The sequence below is a fragment of the Oncorhynchus clarkii genome, chromosome 1, assembly GCF_045791955.1.
Source record: "Oncorhynchus clarkii lewisi isolate Uvic-CL-2024 chromosome 1, UVic_Ocla_1.0, whole genome shotgun sequence".
NCBI classification, from domain to species: domain Eukaryota; kingdom Metazoa; phylum Chordata; class Actinopteri; order Salmoniformes; family Salmonidae; genus Oncorhynchus; species Oncorhynchus clarkii.
Genome location: NC_092147.1, coordinates 83,348,313 through 83,368,428, shown reverse-complemented (window position 1 = coordinate 83,368,428; position 20,116 = coordinate 83,348,313). Strand labels below are relative to the sequence as shown.

The window sequence follows — 20,116 nt, the reverse complement described above, 5'->3', positions numbered from 1 at the left end:
CCAACACAATCAGTCTGACTGTCCTGCCTCAACCACCCAACATAATCAGCCTGATGTCCTGCCTCAACCACCCAACATAATCAGTCTGATGTCCTGCCTCAACCACCCAACACAATCAGTCTGATGTCCTGCCTCAACCACCCAGCACAATCAGTCTGATGTCCTGCCTCAACCACTCAACACAATCAGTCTGATTCCTGCCTCAACCACCCAACACAATCAGTCTGATGTCCTGCCTCAACCACCCAACACAATCAGTCTGTCCTGCCTCAACCACCCAACAAAATCAGTCTGATGTCCTGCCTCAACCACCCAACACAATCAGTCTGATGTCCTGCCTCAACCACCCAACACAATCAGTCTGATGTCCTGCCTCAACCACCCAACACAATCAGTCTGATGTCCTGCCTCAACCACCCAACACAATCAGTCTGACTGTCCTGCCTCAACCACCCAACACAATCAGTCTGATGTCCTGCCTCAACCACCCAACACAATCAGTCTGACTGTCCTGCCTCAACCACCCAACACAATCAGTCTGATGTCCTGCCTCAACCACCCGACACAATCAGTCTGATGTCCTGCCTCAACCACCCAACACAGTCTGATGTCCTGCCTCAACCACCCAACACAATCAGTCTGATGTCCTGCCTCAACCACCCAACACAATCAGTCTGATGTCCTGCCTCAACCACCCAGCACAATCAGTCTGACTGTCCTGCCTCAACCACCCAACACAATCAGTCTGATGTCCTGCCTCAACCACCCAACACAATCAGTCTGATGTCCTGCCTCAACCACCCAACAATCAGTCTGATGTCCTGCCTCAACCACCCAACACAATCAGTCTGATGTCCTGCCTCAACCACCCAACACAATCAGTCTGACTGTCCTGCCACAACCACCCAACACAATCAGTCTGACTGTCCTGCATGTTGCACCAAGTGCACCTGCCATTAAGAGAGCGAGAGAAAGAGGAGGGGGGGGGGGGGGGGATTTTGTATCTGACAGGAATTATTTTGGGCTTCTGAGTGGTGCAGTGGTCGAAGTCACTGCATCTCAGTGCAAGAGGTGTCACTACAGTTCCTTGTTTGAATCCAGGCTGTATCACATCTGGCTGTGATTGGGTGGCGCACAATTGGCCCAGTGTCGTCTGGGTTTGACCTGGGTAGGCCATCATTGTAAATAAGAATTTGTTCTTAACTGACTTGCCTAGGTAAATAAAAGTTACATGTCAGTGGTGAGGGTCTGTCTCAGATTAGGGATGTTTGAAATAAAATAAACTACTTTTTCCACTTGCAGGTAATAGAGAGAGTTGTATAGAGTACAACAATTCCTCAGGTTAAGTGAGCCACATGTATTTATATACATATTTGCAAATATGGTGCAGTAGGGCTAGTTTGAAGCTTTGGGTTGCTGTAAGTTTATTTCTCTCGCGAGAGTTGCGTTTGGCAACGGTGAGTGACGTATCAGGAAGTTTACATACCGACAAGAAACATGAGGTCATGTATGAATCTCTGTGAACACATTGAAGTCGGCTTTTGAAATGTCTTCTATTTTAATCAATGCCCTTTTATCAAGTTGCCATGATCCGGATACTTTTTTTAACACGTTGTGCTGGCCAACTGACTCGTGGCCGGACACAGAAAGAGTAGAGGCACTGACAACGTTTATTGATGGAATTGGTAAACTACCCCAGTCTGACACATCTGACGATGGAGACAAAGTTGCCTTTTCAATTGCAAAAAGAGACATCTTTCTACGAAAAGTTGAATCGATCATTTGGACACAATGTTTACCACTTCTCTTGAAAGTCTCTAACGGAGACGGGGCGTGCAAAGGTAAACGTGTGCCAGATGGAAGGGCTGAAATCACCATCGCTGTGTGCAGGCTTCTTTCTGTCTGCATCAACACACTGTGTGACACGGCCGTTTCGGGGCGAGTCGCCCGCGCTGTCCTGCCATCCTTCCAGCTGCCAGACGGGGAGACAGAGGAAGAGCTTCCTGGCCAGGGTGAGGGGCGGCTGGGTATCGACGTGGCTATCGAAGCCATGTCAGTCATCCTACCCGCTCTCTCATCCAACGAAGAATTGACCACGTCGATCCTCTCATCTGCCCTGTCCTGTATCAAGACGTTACCGGATGCTCTGGTCTCCAAAATCACCGTTCGGCTTATTTTCACTCTCCTCAACTGCTACAGCGAGGATGGGATAGCGAGTAAACTCCGGTTCATTTTAGAGGATTTGTGTAGCTGGCACAAGAGTGACAGCTCAAACACGGACTCACCTGTGGTGACAGAACGCGCCTTGCTGTGTTTAACAACTCTCTCGGACTATCTCTTCTCTCCGGCTAAAGTACAGCAACACACCCTTCCTCAAAGTCTGAGCTATACTCGACCTGACCCTCGTCGTTCTCTGCAGTTCTGGAGGATTCTACAAGATGGACTGACGCACAAAGACAACGTGTCCCGGAAGCGGGCGTTGTACCTGCTGAAAAGGTGTGTCGCTCTGTCAGAGGATGAGGCGGTTGAGTTTCCAAGCAGTTCAGTGTCAAGTGAAGGTAAGATGCTGATACATGCGACTGACATTCAGACAGACAAGCTTGATTAATATTACCCATGTTAAAATATGTTCTTTACTATACAGAATAATACTCAAGTCTCTAAAACTGTATAGTTTAACCTAATTGTAACTATGTGAGTCCTTTGCAGATAATGAGGAGATCATATTCAGATGGGCCCCAGACAGATGCAAGCTGCTCAGAGAGTTCTGGGAGGACTATGCCTTGGTTATGGAGACACTGGAGGAGAACCAGGTGAGATATAATATGGATAACACTTGCTATCAAACCCCTCTTCCTAATGCATTATACATTTATAACACCATTATGACGTCGTAAAGAACTATTACCGTTCCTCTGTGTTGTGTAGATTCACGTGGTCCGCCCTGTGCTCAACAGAATCCATACGTTGATCCAAACAGCAGCCAATGATAGTCAAGGTGATGTGTGTGTCTCTCAACCATAAGGTGACAACCCAAACCTTTTATATCCCACTAAATACTGCCTACCAATCGTCCATCTGTCTTCTCTCAGGCGTCAGTCTGTTCCACCCGTCATGGCTGCTGGGTGTGTACCAGCGTATGTTCCACAGTGAGAACAAGTCCGTCATGAGAGAGGGAGTGGATCACCTACTGGAACTCCAGGTGCTCCGACGCCCTGCCTTCGCCCTGGCCTTCTCACAGGTACCTGGTACAGTTGTCAGTCAGTGTTATAGAACATCAACCCAGACTCCAGGTGGTCTGACGCCCTGCCTTCGCCCCGGCCTTCTCACAGGTACCTGGTACAGTTGTCAGTCAGTGTTATAGAACATCAACCCAGACTCCAGGTGGTCTGACGCCCTGCCTTCGCCCCGGCCTTCGCCCCGGCCTTCTCACAGGTACCTGGTACAGTTGTCAGTCAGTGTTATAGAACATCAACCCAGACTCCAGGTGGTCTGACGCCCTGCCTTCGCCCTGGCCTTCTCACAGGTACCTGGTACAGTTATCAGTCAGTGTTATAGAACATCAACCCAGACTCCAGGTGCTCCGACGCCCTGCCTTCGCCCCTGCCTTCTCACAGGTACCTGGTACAGTTGTCAGTCAGTGTTATAGAACATCAACCCAGACTCCAGGTGGTCTGACGCCCTGCCTTCGCCCCGGCCTTCGCCCCGGCCTTCTCACAGGTACCTGGTACAGTTGTCAGTCAGTGTTAGAACATCAACCCAGACTCCAGGTGGTCTGACGCCCTGCCTTCGCCCCGGCCTTCGCCCTGGCCTTCTCACAGGTACCTGGTACAGTTGTCAGTCAGTGTTAGAACATCAACCCAGACTCCAGGTGGTCTGACGCCCTGCCTTCGCCCCGGCCTTCTCACAGGTACCTGGTACAGTTATCAGTCAGTGTTAGAACATCAACCCAGACTCCAGGTGGTCTGACGCCCTGCCTTCGCCCCAGCCTTCTCACAGGTACCTGGTACAGTTGTCAGTCAGTGTTAGAACATCAACCCAGACTCCAGGTGGGCCTTCGCCCCGGCCTTCTCACAGGTACCTGGTACAGTTGTCAGTCAGTGTTAGAACATCAACCCAGACTGACCTAATTCTATTTTTCCCTTTTCTATGTTATTAGTTTGTTTATTTTATTAATTTAACCCTTATTTTACCAGGGAAGTTGAATGAGAACACATTCTCATCTACAGCAGTGACCTGGGGAATAGTTACAGGGGAGAGGAGGGGGGAGGAATGAGGTGATTGTAAGCTGGGGATGATTAGGTGACTGTGATGGTATGAAGGACATATTGGGAATGTACAATAGTCAGCAACTTCCTTTTCAGTAGTGGTGTATTCGCGGTCGTTGTTTAGTTTGTTGTCTTGGTGGGTGAGATGATGAGGGACAGTAGGTGGTTAGTGTATGAGAGTTTGACCTCTTCTTATCCTTTCTTCCTCAGTTCATTCTGGGTCCTTTCATGGATGTGATGTCTGAAAGCTCCCTCTTTCACAGGTGAGCCAGTGATCATAGCAGCACAACAGCAAAACACAATATTGATTTATAGACTCACAGATGATGCCGTTTCTGCTAGTGATGAAGTAGTGAGTTAGGCCTATTTAGAGTGACTGTTGAGGAAGGTTATGTCTCTTCATCTCCAGGACTGCAGGACAGAGTGTAGGAGAGTGTCCTGAGCTGGGAGTCAAGCTGCAGGTCTTCATGGTCACGTTCTTCAGCAGCCTGCCACAGGAGAACAGAGGTACTGTAACAGAGCTTCATCACAGGGCACTGAATCACCTGGGCCATGTTCAGTAGGATACACCGTAGCACAACTTTTTGCAGAGGGAAATCTGGGTTCTTATTATTGGACAAATTCATGTACATTTCAAAAAGGTTTTCTCCCAACTGAACTTGAGCCAGATGTTTGTCCTGCAGCTTGTTGTAACAGTAATGACTGTTCATCAGAGAGGGTCTAATGTTGATCCTCTGTCTCCTCAGGTCCTGTGTTGCTCCATCTTGTTGTAACAGTAATGATTGTTCATCAGAGAGGGTCTAATGTTGATCCTCTGTCTCCTCAGGTCCTGTGTTGCTGCAGCTTGTCCAGCGGCTAGGTTCTCAACACTGGTGTGCTGTCCCCATCCTCTTCCTCTCTCGGGCCCTGTCCCACCTTCCTCCCTGCCCTCTCCTGGGCCCCGACGGCCTGCAAGCTCTCAGGTAGCCTGTCCCACCTTCCTCCCTGCCCTCTCTCAGGCCCTGTCCCATCTTCCTCCCTGACCTCTCTCAGGTAGCCTGTCCCATCTTCCTTCCTGCCCTCTCTCAGACCCTGTCCCATCTTCCTCCCTGCCCTCTCTCAGGTAGCCTGTCCCACCTTCCTCCCTGCCCTCTCTCAGGTAGCCTGTCCCATCTTCCTTCCTGCCCTCTCTCAGACCCTGTCCCATCTTCCTCCCTGTCCTCTCCTGGGCCCTGTCCCATCTTCCTGCCCTCTCCTGGTCCCTGTCCCATCTTCCTCCCTGCCCTCTCCTGGTCCCTGTCCCACCTTCCTCCTTGCCCTCTCCTGGGCCCTGTCCCACCTTCCTCCTTGCCCTCTCCTGGGCCCTGTCCCATCTTCCTCCCTGCCCTCTCCTGGGCCCTGTCCCATCTTCCTCCCTGCCCTCTCCTGGTCCCTGGCTGCCTGCATAGGGAATAGGGTACCATTTCAGATGCAGACATTGTCTCTAAGACTCTAACTTGACATAAGGTTCATTATTTATTGTTCATAGTAGCATTTCTTGGTGTGGAAGTGTGGATTCTATGAATCTCCGTTGCACAGACTGTTCAAGTCGATGGCTAGGGGCAATCTGTGTCTGGGAAACTGTCCCTAATGATTTCTGTGTTGTATCTCAGGGAGGTGCTCCGCTGCACTATGATCACCCACCAGGTGCTACTGAGAGGAGCTGCCCAGTGTTTCCTGCTGAACAGTGCCCTCTCCCTGACAGATGTGGTAAGACACTATGATGTGTTTGAGGCTGTGCGGCTTTGGTACAAAGTGATTACATTTTGCACCCAAATAGAGTGTTGAAGAAGAGCTTATAGCTGTCAGCGTACAAATGACAACATCTGTTTAGCAACTGCCATTTAGATTGTCTTTGTTCCATCTTTTGCAGACCTTAGTGACATTGGATGATGTGTTTAGTTTGCTGGTGCATTTCAGAGCAGACGAGTCTCTACGTAGAGGAACACCGCTCTGGAATCAGGTACTGTGTGGGGGTGGAATGAGGAAGAGCTCTATCCTCTGGAATCAGGTACTGTGTGGGGGTGGAATGAGGAAGAGCTCTGGAATCAGATACTGTGTGGGGGTGGAATGAGGGAGGAGCTCTGTCCTCTGGAATCAGGTACTGTGTGGGGGTGGAATGAGGAAGAGCTCTGTCCTCTGGAATCAGGTACTGTGTGGGGGTGGAATGAGGAAGAGCTCTGTTCTCTGGAATCAGGTACTGTGTGGGGGTGGAATGAGGAAGAGCTATGTTCTCTGGAATCAGGTACTGTGTGGGGGTGGAATGAGGAAGAGCTCTGTCCTCTGGAATCAGGTACTGTGTGGGGGTGGAATGAGGAAGAGCTCTGTTCTCTGGAATCAGGTACTGTGTGGGGGTGGAATGAGGAAGAGCTCTGTCCTCTGGAATCAGGTACTGTGTGGGGGTGGAATGAGGAAGAGCTCTGTCCTCTGGAATCAGGTACTGTGTGGGGGTGGAATGAGGAAGAGCTCTGTTCTCTGGAATCAGGTACTGTGTGGGGGTGGAATGAGGAAGAGCTCTGTTCTCTGGAATCAGGTACTGTGTGGGGGTGGAATGAGGAAGAGCTCTGATCTCTGGAATCGGGTATTGTGTGGGGGTGGAATGAGGAAGAGCTCTGTCCTCTGGAATCAGGTACTGTGTGGGGGTGGAATGAGGAAGAGCTCTGTCCTCTGGAATCAGGTACTGTGTGGGGGTGGAATGAGGAAGAGCTCTGTCCTCTGGAATCAGGTACTGTGTGGTGGTGGAATGAGGAAGAGCTCTGTTCTCTGGAATCAGGTATTGTGTGGGGGTGGAATGAGGAAGAGCTCTGTTCTCTGGAATCAGGTATTGTGTGGGGGTGGAATGAGGAAAGAGCTCTGTCCTCTGGAATCAGGAACTGTGTGGGGGTGGAATGAGGAAGAGCTCTGTCCTCTGGAATCAGGTATTGTGTGGGGGTGGAATGAGGAAGAGCTCTGTCCTCTGGAATCAGGAACTGTGTGGGGGTGGAATGAGGAAGAGCTCTGGAATCAGATACTGTGTGGGGGTGGAATGAGGGAGGAGCTCTGTCCTCTGGAATCAGGTACTGTGTGGGGGTGGAATGAGGAAGAGCTCTGTCCTCTGGAATCAGGTACTGTGTGGGGGTGGAATGAGGAAGAGCTCTGTTCTCTGGAATCAGGTACTGTGTGGGGGTGGAATGAGGAAGAGCTATGTTCTCTGGAATCAGGTACTGTGTGGGGGTGGAATGAGGAAGAGCTCTGTCCTCTGGAATCAGGTACTGTGTGGGGGTGGAATGAGGAAGAGCTCTGTTCTCTGGAATCAGGTACTGTGTGGGGGTGGAATGAGGAAGAGCTCTGTCCTCTGGAATCAGGTACTGTGTGGGGGTGGAATGAGGAAGAGCTCTGTCCTCTGGAATCAGGTACTGTGTGGGGGTGGAATGAGGAAGAGCTCTGTTCTCTGGAATCAGGTACTGTGTGGGGGTGGAATGAGGAAGAGCTCTGTTCTCTGGAATCAGGTACTGTGTGGGGGTGGAATGAGGAAGAGCTCTGATCTCTGGAATCGGGTATTGTGTGGGGGTGGAATGAGGAAGAGCTCTGTCCTCTGGAATCAGGTACTGTGTGGGGGTGGAATGAGGAAGAGCTCTGTCCTCTGGAATCAGGTACTGTGTGGGGGTGGAATGAGGAAGAGCTCTGTCCTCTGGAATCAGGTACTGTGTGGTGGTGGAATGAGGAAGAGCTCTGTTCTCTGGAATCAGGTATTGTGTGGGGGTGGAATGAGGAAGAGCTCTGTTCTCTGGAATCAGGTATTGTGTGGGGGTGGAATGAGGAAAGAGCTCTGTCCTCTGGAATCAGGAACTGTGTGGGGGTGGAATGAGGAAGAGCTCTGTCCTCTGGAATCAGGTATTGTGTGGGGGTGGAATGAGGAAGAGCTCTGTCCTCTGGAATCAGGAACTGTGTGTGGGTGGAATGAGGAAGAGCTCTGTCCTCTGGAATCAGGTACTATGTGGGGTTGGAATAAGGAAGAGCTCTGTCCTCTGGAATCAGGTACTGTGTGGGGGTGGAATGAGGAAGAGCTCTGTCCTCTGGAATCAGGTACTGTGTGGGGGTGGAATCAGGAAGAGCTCTGTCCTCTGGAATCATGTACTGTGTGGGGGTGGAATGAGGAAGAGCTCTGTCCTCTGGAATCAGGTACTGTGTGGGGGTGGAATGAGGAAGAGCTCTGGAATCAGGTACTGTGTGGGGGTGGAATGAGGAAGAGCTCTGTTCTCTGGAATCAGGTATTGTGTGGGGGTGGAATGAGGAAGAGCTCTGTCCTCTGGAATCAGGTACTGTGTGGGGGTGGAATGAGGAAGAGCTCTGTTCTCTGGAATCAGGTACTGTGTGGGGGTGGAATGAGGAAGAGCTCTGTTCTCTGGAATCAGGTACTGTGTGGGGGTGGAATGAGGAAGAGCTCTGTCCTCTGGAATCAGGTACTGTGTGGGGGTGGAATGAGGAAGAGCTCTGTTCTCTGGAATCAGGTACTGTGTGGGGGTGGAATGAGGAAGAGCTCTGTTCTCTGGAATCAGGTACTGTGTGGGGGTGGAATGAGGAAGAGCTCTGTTCTCTGGAATCAGGTACTGTGTGGGGGTGGAATGAGGAAGAGCTCTGTTATCTGGAATCAGGTACTGTGTGGGGGTGGAATGAGGAAGAGCTCTGTTCTCTGGAATCAGGTACTGTGTGGGGGTGGAATGAGGAAGAGCTCTGTCCTCTGGAATCAGGTACTGTGTGGGGGTGGAATGAGGGAAGAGCTCTGATCTCTGGAATCAGGTACTGTGTGGGGGTGGAATGAGGAAGAGCTCTGTCCTCTGGAATCAGGTACTGTGTGGGGGTGGAATGAGGAAGAGCTCTGTCCTCTGGAATCAGGTACTGTGTGGGGGTGGAATGAGGAAGAGCTCTGTTCTCTGGAATCAGGTACTGTGTGGGGGTGGAATGAGGGAGGATCTCTGTTCTCTGGAATCAGGTACTGTGTGGGGGTGGAATGAGGAAGAGCTCTGGAATCAGGTACTGTGTGGGGGTGGAATGAGGGAGGATCTCTGTTCTCTGGAATCAGATACTGTGTTGGGGTGGAATGAGGAAGAGCTCTGTTCTCTGGAATCAGGTACTGTGTGGGGTGGAATGAGGGAAGATCTCTGGAATCAGGTACTGTGTGGGGGTGGAATGAGGAAGAGCTCTGTCCTCTGGAATCAGGTACTGTGTGGGGGTGGAATGAGGAAGAGCTCTGGAATCAGGTACTGTGTGGGGGTGGAATGAGGAAGAGCTCTGTCCTCTGGAATCAGGTACTGTGTGGGGGTGGAATGAGGAAGAGCTCTGTTCTCTGGAATCAGGTACTGTGTGGGGGTGGAATGAGGGAAGAGCTCTGTTCTCTGGAATCAGGTACTGTGTGGGGGTGGAATGAGGAAGAGCTCTGGAATCAGGTACTGTGTGGGGGTGGAATGAGGAAGAGCTCTGTTCTCTGGAATCAGGTACTGTGTGGGGGTGGAATGAGGAAGAGCTCTGTTCTCTGGAATCAGTTACTGTGTGGGGGTGGAATGAGGAAGAGCTCTGTTCTCTGGAATCAGGTACTGTGTGGGGGTGGAATGAGGAAGAGCTCTGTTCTCTGGAATCAGATACTGTGTTGGGGTGGAATGAGGAAGAGCTCTGTTCTCTGGAATCAGGTACTGTGTGGGGGTGGAATGAGGGAAGATCTCTGGAATCAGGTACTGTGTGGGGGTGGAATGAGGAAGAGCTCTGTCCTCTGGAATCAGGTACTGTGTGGGGGTGGAATGAGGAAGAGCTCTGGAATCAGGTACTGTGTGGGGGTGGAATGAGGAAGAGCTCTGTCCTCTGGAATCAGGTACTGTGTGGGGGTGGAATGAGGAAGAGCTCTGTTCTCTGGAATCAGGTACTGTGTGGGGGTGGAATGAGGGAAGAGCTCTGTTCTCTGGAATCAGGTACTGTGTGGGGGTGGAATGAGAGAAGAGCTCTGTTCTCTGGAATCAGGTACTGTGTGGGGGTGGAATGAGGAAGAGCTCTGGAATCAGGTACTGTGTTGGGGTGGAATGAGGAAGAGCTCTGTTCTCTGGAATCAGGTACTGTGTGGGGGTGGAATGAGGAAGAGCTCTGTTCTCTGGAATCAGTTACTGTGTGGGGGTTGCTCTCTCTGGAATCAGGTACTGTGTGGGGGTGGAATGAGGAAGAGCTCTGTTCTCTGGAATCAGGTACTGTGTGGGGGTGGAATGAGGGAAGAACTCTGGAATCAGGTACTGTGTGGGGGTGGAATGAGGAAGAGCTCTGTTCTCTGGAATCAGGTACTGTGTGGGGGTGGAATGAGGAAGAGCTCTGTCCTCTGGAATCAGGTACTGTGTGGGGGTGGAATGAGGGAAGAGCTCTGATCTCTGGAATCAGGTACTGTGTGGGGGTGGAATGAGGAAGAGCTCTGTCCTCTGGAATCAGGTACTGTGTGGGGGTGGAATGAGTAAGAGCTCTGTCCTCTGGAATCAGGTACTGTGTGGGGGTGGAATGAGGAAGAGCTCTGTCCTCTGGAATCAGGTACTGTGTGGGGGTGGAATGAGGGAGGATCTCTGGAATCAGGTACTGTGTGGGGGTGGAATGAGGAAGAGCTCTGGAATCAGGTACTGTGTGGGGGTGGAATGAGGAAGAGCTCTGTTCTCTGGAATCAGGTACTGTGTGGGGGTGGAATGAGGGAAGAGCTCTGTCCTCTGGAATCAGGTACTGTGTGGGGGTGGAATGAGGGAAGAGCTCTGGCCTCTGGAATCAGGTACTGTGGGGGTGGAATGAGGGAGGATCTCTGGAATCAGGTACTGTGTGGGGGTGGAATGAGGAAGAGCTCTGTTCTCTGGAATCAGGTACTGTGTGGGGGTGGAATGAGGGAAGAGCTCTGTCCTCTGGAATCAGGTACTGTGTGGGGGTGGAATGAGGAAGAGCTCTGTTCTCTGGAATCAGTTACTGTGTGGGGGTGGAATGAGGAAGAGCTCTGTTCTCTGGAATCAGATACTGTGTGGGGGTGGAATGAGGGAAGATCTCTGGAATCAGGTACTGTGTGGGCGTGGAATGAGGAAGAGCTCTGTTCTCTGGAATCAGGTACTGTGTGGGGGTGGAATGAGGGAAGATCTCTGGAATCAGGTACTGTGTGGGGTTGGAATGAGGAAGAGCTCTGTTCTCTGGAATCAGGTACTGTGTGGGGGTGGAATGAGGGAAGATCTCTGGAATCAGGTACTGTGTGGGGTTGGAATGAGGAAGAGCTCTGTTCTCTGGAATCAGGTACTGTGTGGGGGTGGAATGAGGGAAGATCTCTGGAATCAGGTACTGTGTGGGCGTGGAATGAGGAAGAGCTCTGTTCTCTGGAATCAGGTACTGTGTGGGGGTGGAATGAGGGAAGATCTCTGGAATCAGGTACTCTGTGGGGTTGGAATGAGGAAGAGCTCTGTTCTCTGGAATCAGGTACTGTGTGGGGGTGGAATGAGGGAAGATCTCTGGAATCAGGTACTGTGTGGGGTTGGAATGAGGAAGAGCTCTGTTCTCTGGAATCAGGTACTGTGTGGGGGTGGAATGAGGGAAGATCTCTGGAATCAGGTACTGTGTGGGGGTGGAATGAGGGAAGATCTCTGGAATCAGGTACTGTGTGGGGGTGGAATGAGGAAGAGCTCTGTCCTCTGGAATCAGGTACTGTGTGGGGGTGGAATGAGGGAAGATCTCTGGTATCAGGTACTGTGTGGGGGTGGAATGAGGAAGAGCTCTGTTCTCTGGAATCAGGTACTGTGTGGGGGTGGAATGAGGGAAGAGCTCTGTTCTCTGGAATCAGGTACTGTGTGGGGGTGGAATGAGGGAAGAGCTCTGTTCTCTGGAATCAGGTACTGTGTGGGGGTGGAATGAGGAAGAGCTCTAATCTTTTCAAACAGTTTTTAAATATTTAGTGTTTTTCCATCAGTTGTCCCTTGTGTTTCTGTGTCTCCTCACTAGCTGTGTGACTGGCTGGCTGACAGTGAAGGCAGCTTCAGGCCCTGTGTCAGAGAATCAGCTGATGGTACCAGTACCAGTACCTCTCCAGAGAGAGAGACTGTGAGAGGCTACGTCCAGCACCAAATGGAGCTCTTCCTCAGAGTCCCGGCTAGCACAGGTGAGTCCCGGCTGGCACAGGTGAGTCCCGGCTGGCACAGCTGAATCAGTTTTTCCAATTCCGAGTATTATCCGATGAAGAATATCAACAGGTACAGATACGAGTATGTGTAGATGGACTCACCTCCAGTATACAGAATAGATGACTGTACTGATAAACTTTGTTGTGACGTCCAACAGACCAGACAGACAGTGTCCCAGACCCAGGAGAGGCGGAGCTGCTAGCCAAGGCCATCCTACTGTGTGTTGACATAGAGGGGAGGACTCAGAGGTCTGGAGGAGAGCAGACTACTGGTGTCAGCGGTGGGATGGACTCGCTCTTACGCCCCCTACTGGACACACTGAGCAGGCTCCACACTAATGTCTACCTGCCGCTACGCAAGACTGACAAGAGCCTGCAGCTGCTGCTACGACTACTGCAGCTCACACCAGCCAGACACACCCCTGCTGCATTACTGCAGCTCACACCAGCCAGACACACCCCTGCTGCAGTACTGCAGCTCACACCAGCCAGACACACCCCTGCTGCAGTAGAGAAAGAACAAGGTATCTACTGCACTCTACTGTATTCTAATGTACTGTACTGTACTCTGCTGTACTATACTCCACAGTACTCTACTGTACTGTTCTCTGCTCTACTGTACTCTACTGTATTCTGCTGTAAACTACTGTGCTCTACTGTACTGTGTTCTACTGTACTCTGCTGTACTCTACAGTACTGTACTGTTCTCTGGTCTACTCTACTGTACTCTACTGTACTCTACTGTACTCTACTGTACTCTGCTGTAAACTACTGTGCTCTACTGTACTGTGTTCTACTCTACTGTACTCTGCTGTACTCTGCTGTACTGTACTGTTCTCTACTCTACTGTGCTCTACTGTACTCTACTCTGCTCTACTTGACTCAAGTAGTGATACATAGCAGTGATTCAAATTGATTCTTAGTAATGATCCACATTGATTCATAACACTGGAAACATGCAAAATAAGATGTCATTCATTGTTTAAAAAATAATACGTTTTTTGTCTTCTGTCTCATACAGAAGACAGTGTGACGGTCTCCATGGAAACGCTGGTTCTGGGCGTGGTGGAGCCCATTCAGGAGTTTATCCTCCGAAGACTGAGTGGAGAACTACAGGAGGTGAACACACACTCTCGCTCTCACTGTCACTCTCTCTTGCTTTCACTCACTCACTCACTCACTCACTCACTCACTCACTCACTCACTCACTCACTGTCAAGAGAATTATGTTCTCAGTGTTCATAAACCCAATTGAATTGATTACTCAGCCTGATACCCAGGATTTGTAGGAAACTGGTTGGAATGAATAAGACGGAGGCCCAGCTACAATTGTCAGGAATGTTTATTTATGAGAGCTCTGCCTATCATTTCTGGAACATTGGTCTATATACCTCACATTTCGTCATCAATGTCCCTCCTCCTCTCAGATACAATGGCAACATAGTTCACAAGTCTTCTTCTACTCATAAATAGTCTGCCACCTGTTAAACAATCTACTACAAGCCCAAGGTCTCTCCCCTCCCTGGGTGGGGACAGAATGTCCTGTAAGGAACACAGTGTTCCAGCTTGTCTGACGATAGCTCCATTTGTTTCTCACTTACACCCTGCTTACATACTAAAAAGGAACAGAAAGTCCTTGTTCTAATTTTTGACTAAAACTACACACATTAGATTTAGTTTTATGATTCTAATAAGTTTCATACAGTGACAGGGTAGTAATTATGTTAGTTATAGTTCTACGTTAAATGTATACGTAATTTAGTCATTATTCATAAAATCCATAACACTCACTCACTCACTGTCACTCACTCTCTCTCGCTTTTACTCACTCACTCACTCACTCACTCACTGTCACTCTCGCTTTCACTGTCACTCTCTCTCGCTTTCACTGTCACTCGCTCTCACTGTCACTCACTCACTCATTCACTCACTCACTCACTCACTCACTCACTCACTCACTTACTGTCACTCACTCAATCTCACATCCTACAACATTGATCATGTACCTGCATTTGTCCTCCGCCTGTGTTTTGTTTGTCTGTCCTCTCCAGCTATGTGATGTAGAGCGTGCTGAGCTCTACCTGTCAGTGCTGAAGGAGGTGGTGCTGATGTACAGTGTGTTAGAGTGGAACCACTCCAAGGTACAGGAGGCCTATTTCCCCAGACTCCTCAGATACGTCCTGAGGACCCTAGAAGCTGACCAGGTACAGTATTCCAGGATCGACCTCCCCTCTCTCAGGCTACTCTCCTTCGCTAGTCACTTCATACATAATTGGATTCGTGTGTCAATTTGAAAAATGGGATATTTTCTTTAGCAGTTAGACTCTGATTTCAAAAAGACTAGTTGAACTGCTATTTGTCATGTCATGTTTATATTCACCATGGTTTTCACTATAAAACTGGAAGGGACTTGTGTGTGTTTCTCTTAGATCCCCTCTGTGGCGGGTCAGGTGTCCAGGGCGGTTGCCATGGCGTCGTTGGCCATGACCTGTGAGGTTGCAGCGTTGGGAGTGTTCAACCTCCAATCAGAGACCACAATTCTACTGGTTCATCTGTCTAGCTACTTCTACTCCCCTGCTCCACCCCCAGCCCCTCCTCTCTCTCTGGTCAACTTCAACCAGACCCTGCTGAAACCTCCAACTGCAGCTCAGTCAACAGGGTCAGTACAGAACACTTTGTGTAGTATATAGAATGCATGTTATTGTTTAAATGCAGATGTACTGTATCATCAGGACAATGTGTTGTATAGTAAACCACTAGTATAAACACTAAATGACCCTCGTTTCTCTGCCAGTCACGGCTCTAAATTGTGACTGTTTTGGTCACATGCTCTTCAATAATTTGCTGTTCAACCTGGAATTTACATGTGGGAGAAAACCCATCTCCCAGAGGTTGCAGGTCAAATGGAGATTGTGTCAAGGATATGCACATCTACATACAGTGAGCTGCTAATGTATTGGGACAGTGACACATTTGTTGTTGTTTTGTCTCTGTACTCCAGCACTTTGGATTGATACAATGACAATGAGGTTAAAGTTCAGACTGACAGCTTTAATTTGAGGGTATTGTCCTCCATATAGGGTGAACCGTTTAGAAATTAAAGGTACATATAGTCCCCCCTTTTTATGGGACCAAAAGTATCGGGTCAAATCAACTTATGTGTATTAAAGTAGTCAGGTTTAGTATTTGGTCCCATATTCCCAGCACACAATGATTACATCAAGCCAGGGACTCTAACAACTTGTTGGATGTATTTGCTGTTTGTTTTGGTTGTGTTGCAGATTATTTAGTGTCCAATAGAAATGTATAGATTTTATTAGGATCTCTTTTAGCCCAAGGGCTAGTCTTCCAAGAGTCCTTAAGAAATGTTAAAAATAGCAAAGTAAAAACACAACATCCACATTCCTGTTACCTATACATATGACACCACCCAGCCTAACCCTCCTCCACCCACATACCTCTTATTTTTTAAACGTTTTAAATGAATTAGCAGACACTCTTTTCCAAAGGGACTTACAGCAGTGAGTGCATACATTTTCATGTGTTTTATTATTTTCATACTGATCCCCGTGGGAATAGAACCCACAACCCTGGTGTTCCAAATGCTATGCTTTACAACTGGAGCCACAGGACCTATAACTCACGTGCACATTACGTGCATTAAGAATTTAAATACAACAGAACATATTACAATAACCTCTTAGATCCACTCTAGTCGTTTTAAGACATCTTAACACAACTATTTGGCAAGTTAGTTTTTTTTTCTCCTTTCCGTAAAACTAAAATCTATTTTGCACAGCTCTAATTTGGGTATTCAGAGGTCCCTTGTAGATGTGTTGTCAGGGAGATAGTAGTAATCAGAGGTCCCTAGTAGATGTGTTGTCTGGGAGATAGTAGTAATCAGAGGTCCCTAGTAGATGTGTTGTCTGGGAGATAGTAGTAATCAGAGGTCCCTAGTAGATGTGTTGTCTGGGAGATAGTAGTAATCAGAGGTCCCTAGTAGATGTGTTGTCTGGGAGATAGTAGTAATCAGAGGTCCCTATTAGATGTGTTGTCTGGGAGATAGTAGTAATCAGAGGTCCCTAGTAGATGTGTTGTCTGGGAGATAGTAGTAATCAGAGGTCCTTAGTAGATGTGTTGTCGGGAGATAGTAGTAATCAGAGGTCCCTAGTAGATGTGTTGTCTGGGAGATAGTAGTAATCAGAGGTCCCTAGTAGATGTGTTGTCAGGGAGATAGTAGTAATCAGAGGTCCCTAGTAGATGTGTTGTCTGGGAGATAGTAGTAATCAGTGGGCCTTGCCAATATCTCTGAAATATTAAGTGTTTGTCATCTGTCACAGTGTTTCAGAGCAGGGTCCTCTCCTCAAGGACTGGGGCCGTATGGCAGCTCATTTCATCCGGGACCAGTGGACGTGCCTGGGATACGGGAGGAGAATAGGCCCACCCGGGCCCCTGGAGCTCCCCAGGGCGTCAGGGTCCCTCCAGGCTGCTATAGGGGCTCTGTCTCTGCTACCCAGTGGCCTGGTACTGCCTGTACTGGACTTCATGGCCTCCATGTTGCCACAGGTGAGTCTTAGCATTGACTACAGCTGATATTGTCATGTCCACTACCTGGCTGAGACATTCTATCTCACCCAGCTCTCTACAGGCTTGTTCACACCAATAACCATGTTTAAAGGAATAGTTCACCCAAATTACAAAACAACATGTTTCCTTACCTTGTAAGCAGTCTATGGGGAAAGACAGTGAAATCCAAGCCTTGGTTTTGTTTAACAGCTTATTTAGACTGCAACAGTGTTTCAGTGGTCATGTGGCCAAGTCATTTATGTCCTGCTTTATATGGCTTCTGATAAGGCAATATGAAATAGTAAACCTGTGTTTCTCCCTCCCTCCACCAGGTGGCGCTGTCTGAGGAGGCCCTGTGTGTAGAGGCTGTGACTGTCTCCTGGAAGCTGGTGCTGGGACTGAGCAGTAACCCTCATGACTTCTGGCCCACCTTGCAGGGCTTTGTGACCATGGCCTTTCACCACAGCCTGCTGGAGTTAACAGAGGAGCAGGCACCTGGGCTCACTGTTACTCTACAACAGGTAACTAGAGGGAGGCATGGGATATCAACACCTGGGTTCACTGTTACTCTACAACAGGTAACTAGAGGGAGGCATGGGGTATCAACACCTGGGTTCACTGTTACTCTACAACAGGTAACTAGAGGGAAGCATGGGGTATCAACACCTGGGTTCACTGTTACTCTACAACAGGTAACTAGAGGGAGGCATGGGGTATCAACACCTGGGTTCACTGTTACTCTACAACAGGTAACTAGAGGGAGGCATGGGGTATCAACACCTGGGTTCACTGTTACTCTACAACAGGTAACTAGAGGGAGGCATGGGGTATCAACACCTGGTTTCACTGTTACTCTACAACAGGTAACTAGAGGGAGGCATGGGGTATCAACACCTGGGCTCACTGTTACTCTACAACAGGTAACTAGAGGGAGGCATGGGGTATCAACACCTGGGTTCACTGTTACTCTACAACAGATAACTAGAGGGAGGCATGGGGTATCAACACCTGGGTTCACTGTTACTCTACAACAGGTAACTAGAGGGAGGCATGGGGTATCAACACCTGGGTTTACTGTTACTCTACAACAGGTAACTAGAGGGAGGCATGGGGTATCAACACCTGGGCTCACTGTTACTCTACAACAGGTAACTAGAGGGAGGCATGGGGTATCAACACCTGGGCTCACTGTTACTCTACAACAGGTAACTAGAGGGAGGCATGGGGTATCAACACCTGGGTTCACTGTTACTCTACAACAGGTAACTAGAGGGAGGCATGGGGTATCAACACCTGGGTTCACTGTTACTCTACAACAGGTAACTAGAGGGAGGCATGGGGTATCAACACCTGGGCTCACTGTTACTCTACAACAGGTAACTAGAGGGAGGCATGGGGTATCAACACCTGGGCTCACTGTTACTCTACAACAGGTAACTAGAGGGAGGCATGGGGTATCAACACCTGGGCTCACTGTTGCTCTACAACAGGTAACTAGAGGGAGGCATAGGGTATCAACACCTGGGCTCACTGTTGCTCTACAACAGGTAACTAGAGGGATGCATGGGGTATCAACACCTGGGTTCACTGTTACTCTACAACAGGTAACTAGAGGGAGGCATGGGGTATCAACACCTGGGTTCACTGTTACTCTACAACAGATAACTAGAGGGAGGCATGGGGTATCAACACCTGGGCTCACTGTTACTCTACAACAGGTAACTAGAGGGAGGCATGGGGTATCAACACCTGGGCTCACTGTTACTCTACAACAGGTAACTAGAGGGAGGCATGGGGTATCAACACCTGGGTTCACTGTTACTCTACAACAGATAACTAGAGGGAGGCATGGGGTATCAACACCTGGGCTCACTGTTACTCTACAACAGGTAACTAGAGGGAGGCATGGGGTATCAACACCTGGGTTCACTGTTACTCTACAACAGGTAACTAGACGGAGGCATGGGGTATCAACACCTGGGTTCAAATGGTGTTTAAAATCTTTCAATTACTTTGAGCTGTTTTCTGAGCTCACAGATAGACAGACTATTTTATTGGTTCCATTTTTGCCAGGTTAGCTCAATCAAGAGCAGCTAAAGTATTTTAAAGAAAATACATCCTAATTGAACCCAGGTCTGTATGGACAGATCCGTGTTGTGGCAGGCAACGTGCTACATATTCACTACTGGGAGAAATGTGGCTTGGCAATTAGTTCCAAGTGTTTAGCAGAACATGTTGTGGTTATTATGATTATTAAAACACAGCCTTGATGTGGACACAACTGATGTGTAATTAACCCACTACTGACTCCTCTCAATCTCTAGATAGCCGTTGAGTTGATGGAACTCTCCCAGGCCAAGACTGGTGTATTCAACGTTCTGATCCAACACTGCTGCCACACCTGGCTGCCCTCTGACCCAGGAAGTGAAGGCGAGAGCCAATCAGATGCCATGTTCTCCAGTGCCCTACTGCACCTTGACATCCTGGCTGAGGCATGTGTGTATGGACCTGTGTTCAGGAGGGACCAAAGGTTGGTGTGTGAAAGAATGAGAATGTGAGCGAGAGTCAGAGAATGTGAGCGAGAGTCAGAGAATGTGAGCGAGAGTCAGAGAATGTGAGCGAGAGTCAGAGAATGTGAGCGAGAGTCAGAGAATGTGAGCGAGAGTCAGAGAATGTGAGCGAGAGTCAGAGAATGTGAGCGAGAAGAGTCAGAGAATGTGAGCGAGAAGAGTCAGAAAATGTGAGCAAGAAGAGTCAGAGAATGTGAGCGAGAAGAGACAGAGAATGTGAGCGAGAAGACACAGAGGATGTGAGAGAGTGTGTTATTGGAGTGGTTGTTGTGGACTGAGGGTCTTGTCTGGATAATGGATTGTCTTCTCCATAGGCTGATCCAGGAGGTTCAGGTCTATGTGGAGAGGCTTGGAGAGGAGTGTGCTGCTAACACTGCAGTCCCCAGGTCAGCTGCTGAACTCACTTCATCTACTATAGTGTAGTGTACTGTACTATACTGTAGTTTACTGTACTATACTATAGTCTACTGTACTATACTGTAGTTTAATGCACTGTACTATACTGTAGTGTACTGTACTATACTGTAGTTTACTGTACTATACTA

General features: G+C 49.0%; 1 protein-coding gene across 1 annotated transcript in view; it reads left to right on the top strand.

Annotated features, from left to right (window-relative positions):
- The first annotated feature begins 1,481 nt into the window (after nucleotides 1-1,481).
- The window catches only part of LOC139413409 (probable methyltransferase TARBP1), a 34,455-nt gene continuing 15,820 nt past the window's right edge, over nucleotides 1,482-20,116 (top strand). Inside the window, exons 1-18 of the mRNA XM_071160763.1 lie at nucleotides 1,482-2,558; nucleotides 2,710-2,813; nucleotides 2,929-2,998; nucleotides 3,093-3,241; nucleotides 4,479-4,531; nucleotides 4,678-4,775; nucleotides 5,095-5,230; nucleotides 5,900-5,996; nucleotides 6,160-6,249; nucleotides 12,258-12,414; nucleotides 12,594-12,959; nucleotides 13,457-13,554; nucleotides 14,487-14,639; nucleotides 14,865-15,094; nucleotides 16,776-17,001; nucleotides 17,334-17,522; nucleotides 19,326-19,531; nucleotides 19,886-19,957. Of these exons, the coding sequence (XP_071016864.1) occupies nucleotides 1,547-2,558; nucleotides 2,710-2,813; nucleotides 2,929-2,998; nucleotides 3,093-3,241; nucleotides 4,479-4,531; nucleotides 4,678-4,775; nucleotides 5,095-5,230; nucleotides 5,900-5,996; nucleotides 6,160-6,249; nucleotides 12,258-12,414; nucleotides 12,594-12,959; nucleotides 13,457-13,554; nucleotides 14,487-14,639; nucleotides 14,865-15,094; nucleotides 16,776-17,001; nucleotides 17,334-17,522; nucleotides 19,326-19,531; nucleotides 19,886-19,957 (3,506 nt within the window). The 5' untranslated portion in view covers nucleotides 1,482-1,546. The remainder of the gene's footprint in view (nucleotides 2,559-2,709; nucleotides 2,814-2,928; nucleotides 2,999-3,092; nucleotides 3,242-4,478; nucleotides 4,532-4,677; nucleotides 4,776-5,094; nucleotides 5,231-5,899; nucleotides 5,997-6,159; nucleotides 6,250-12,257; nucleotides 12,415-12,593; nucleotides 12,960-13,456; nucleotides 13,555-14,486; nucleotides 14,640-14,864; nucleotides 15,095-16,775; nucleotides 17,002-17,333; nucleotides 17,523-19,325; nucleotides 19,532-19,885; nucleotides 19,958-20,116) is intronic.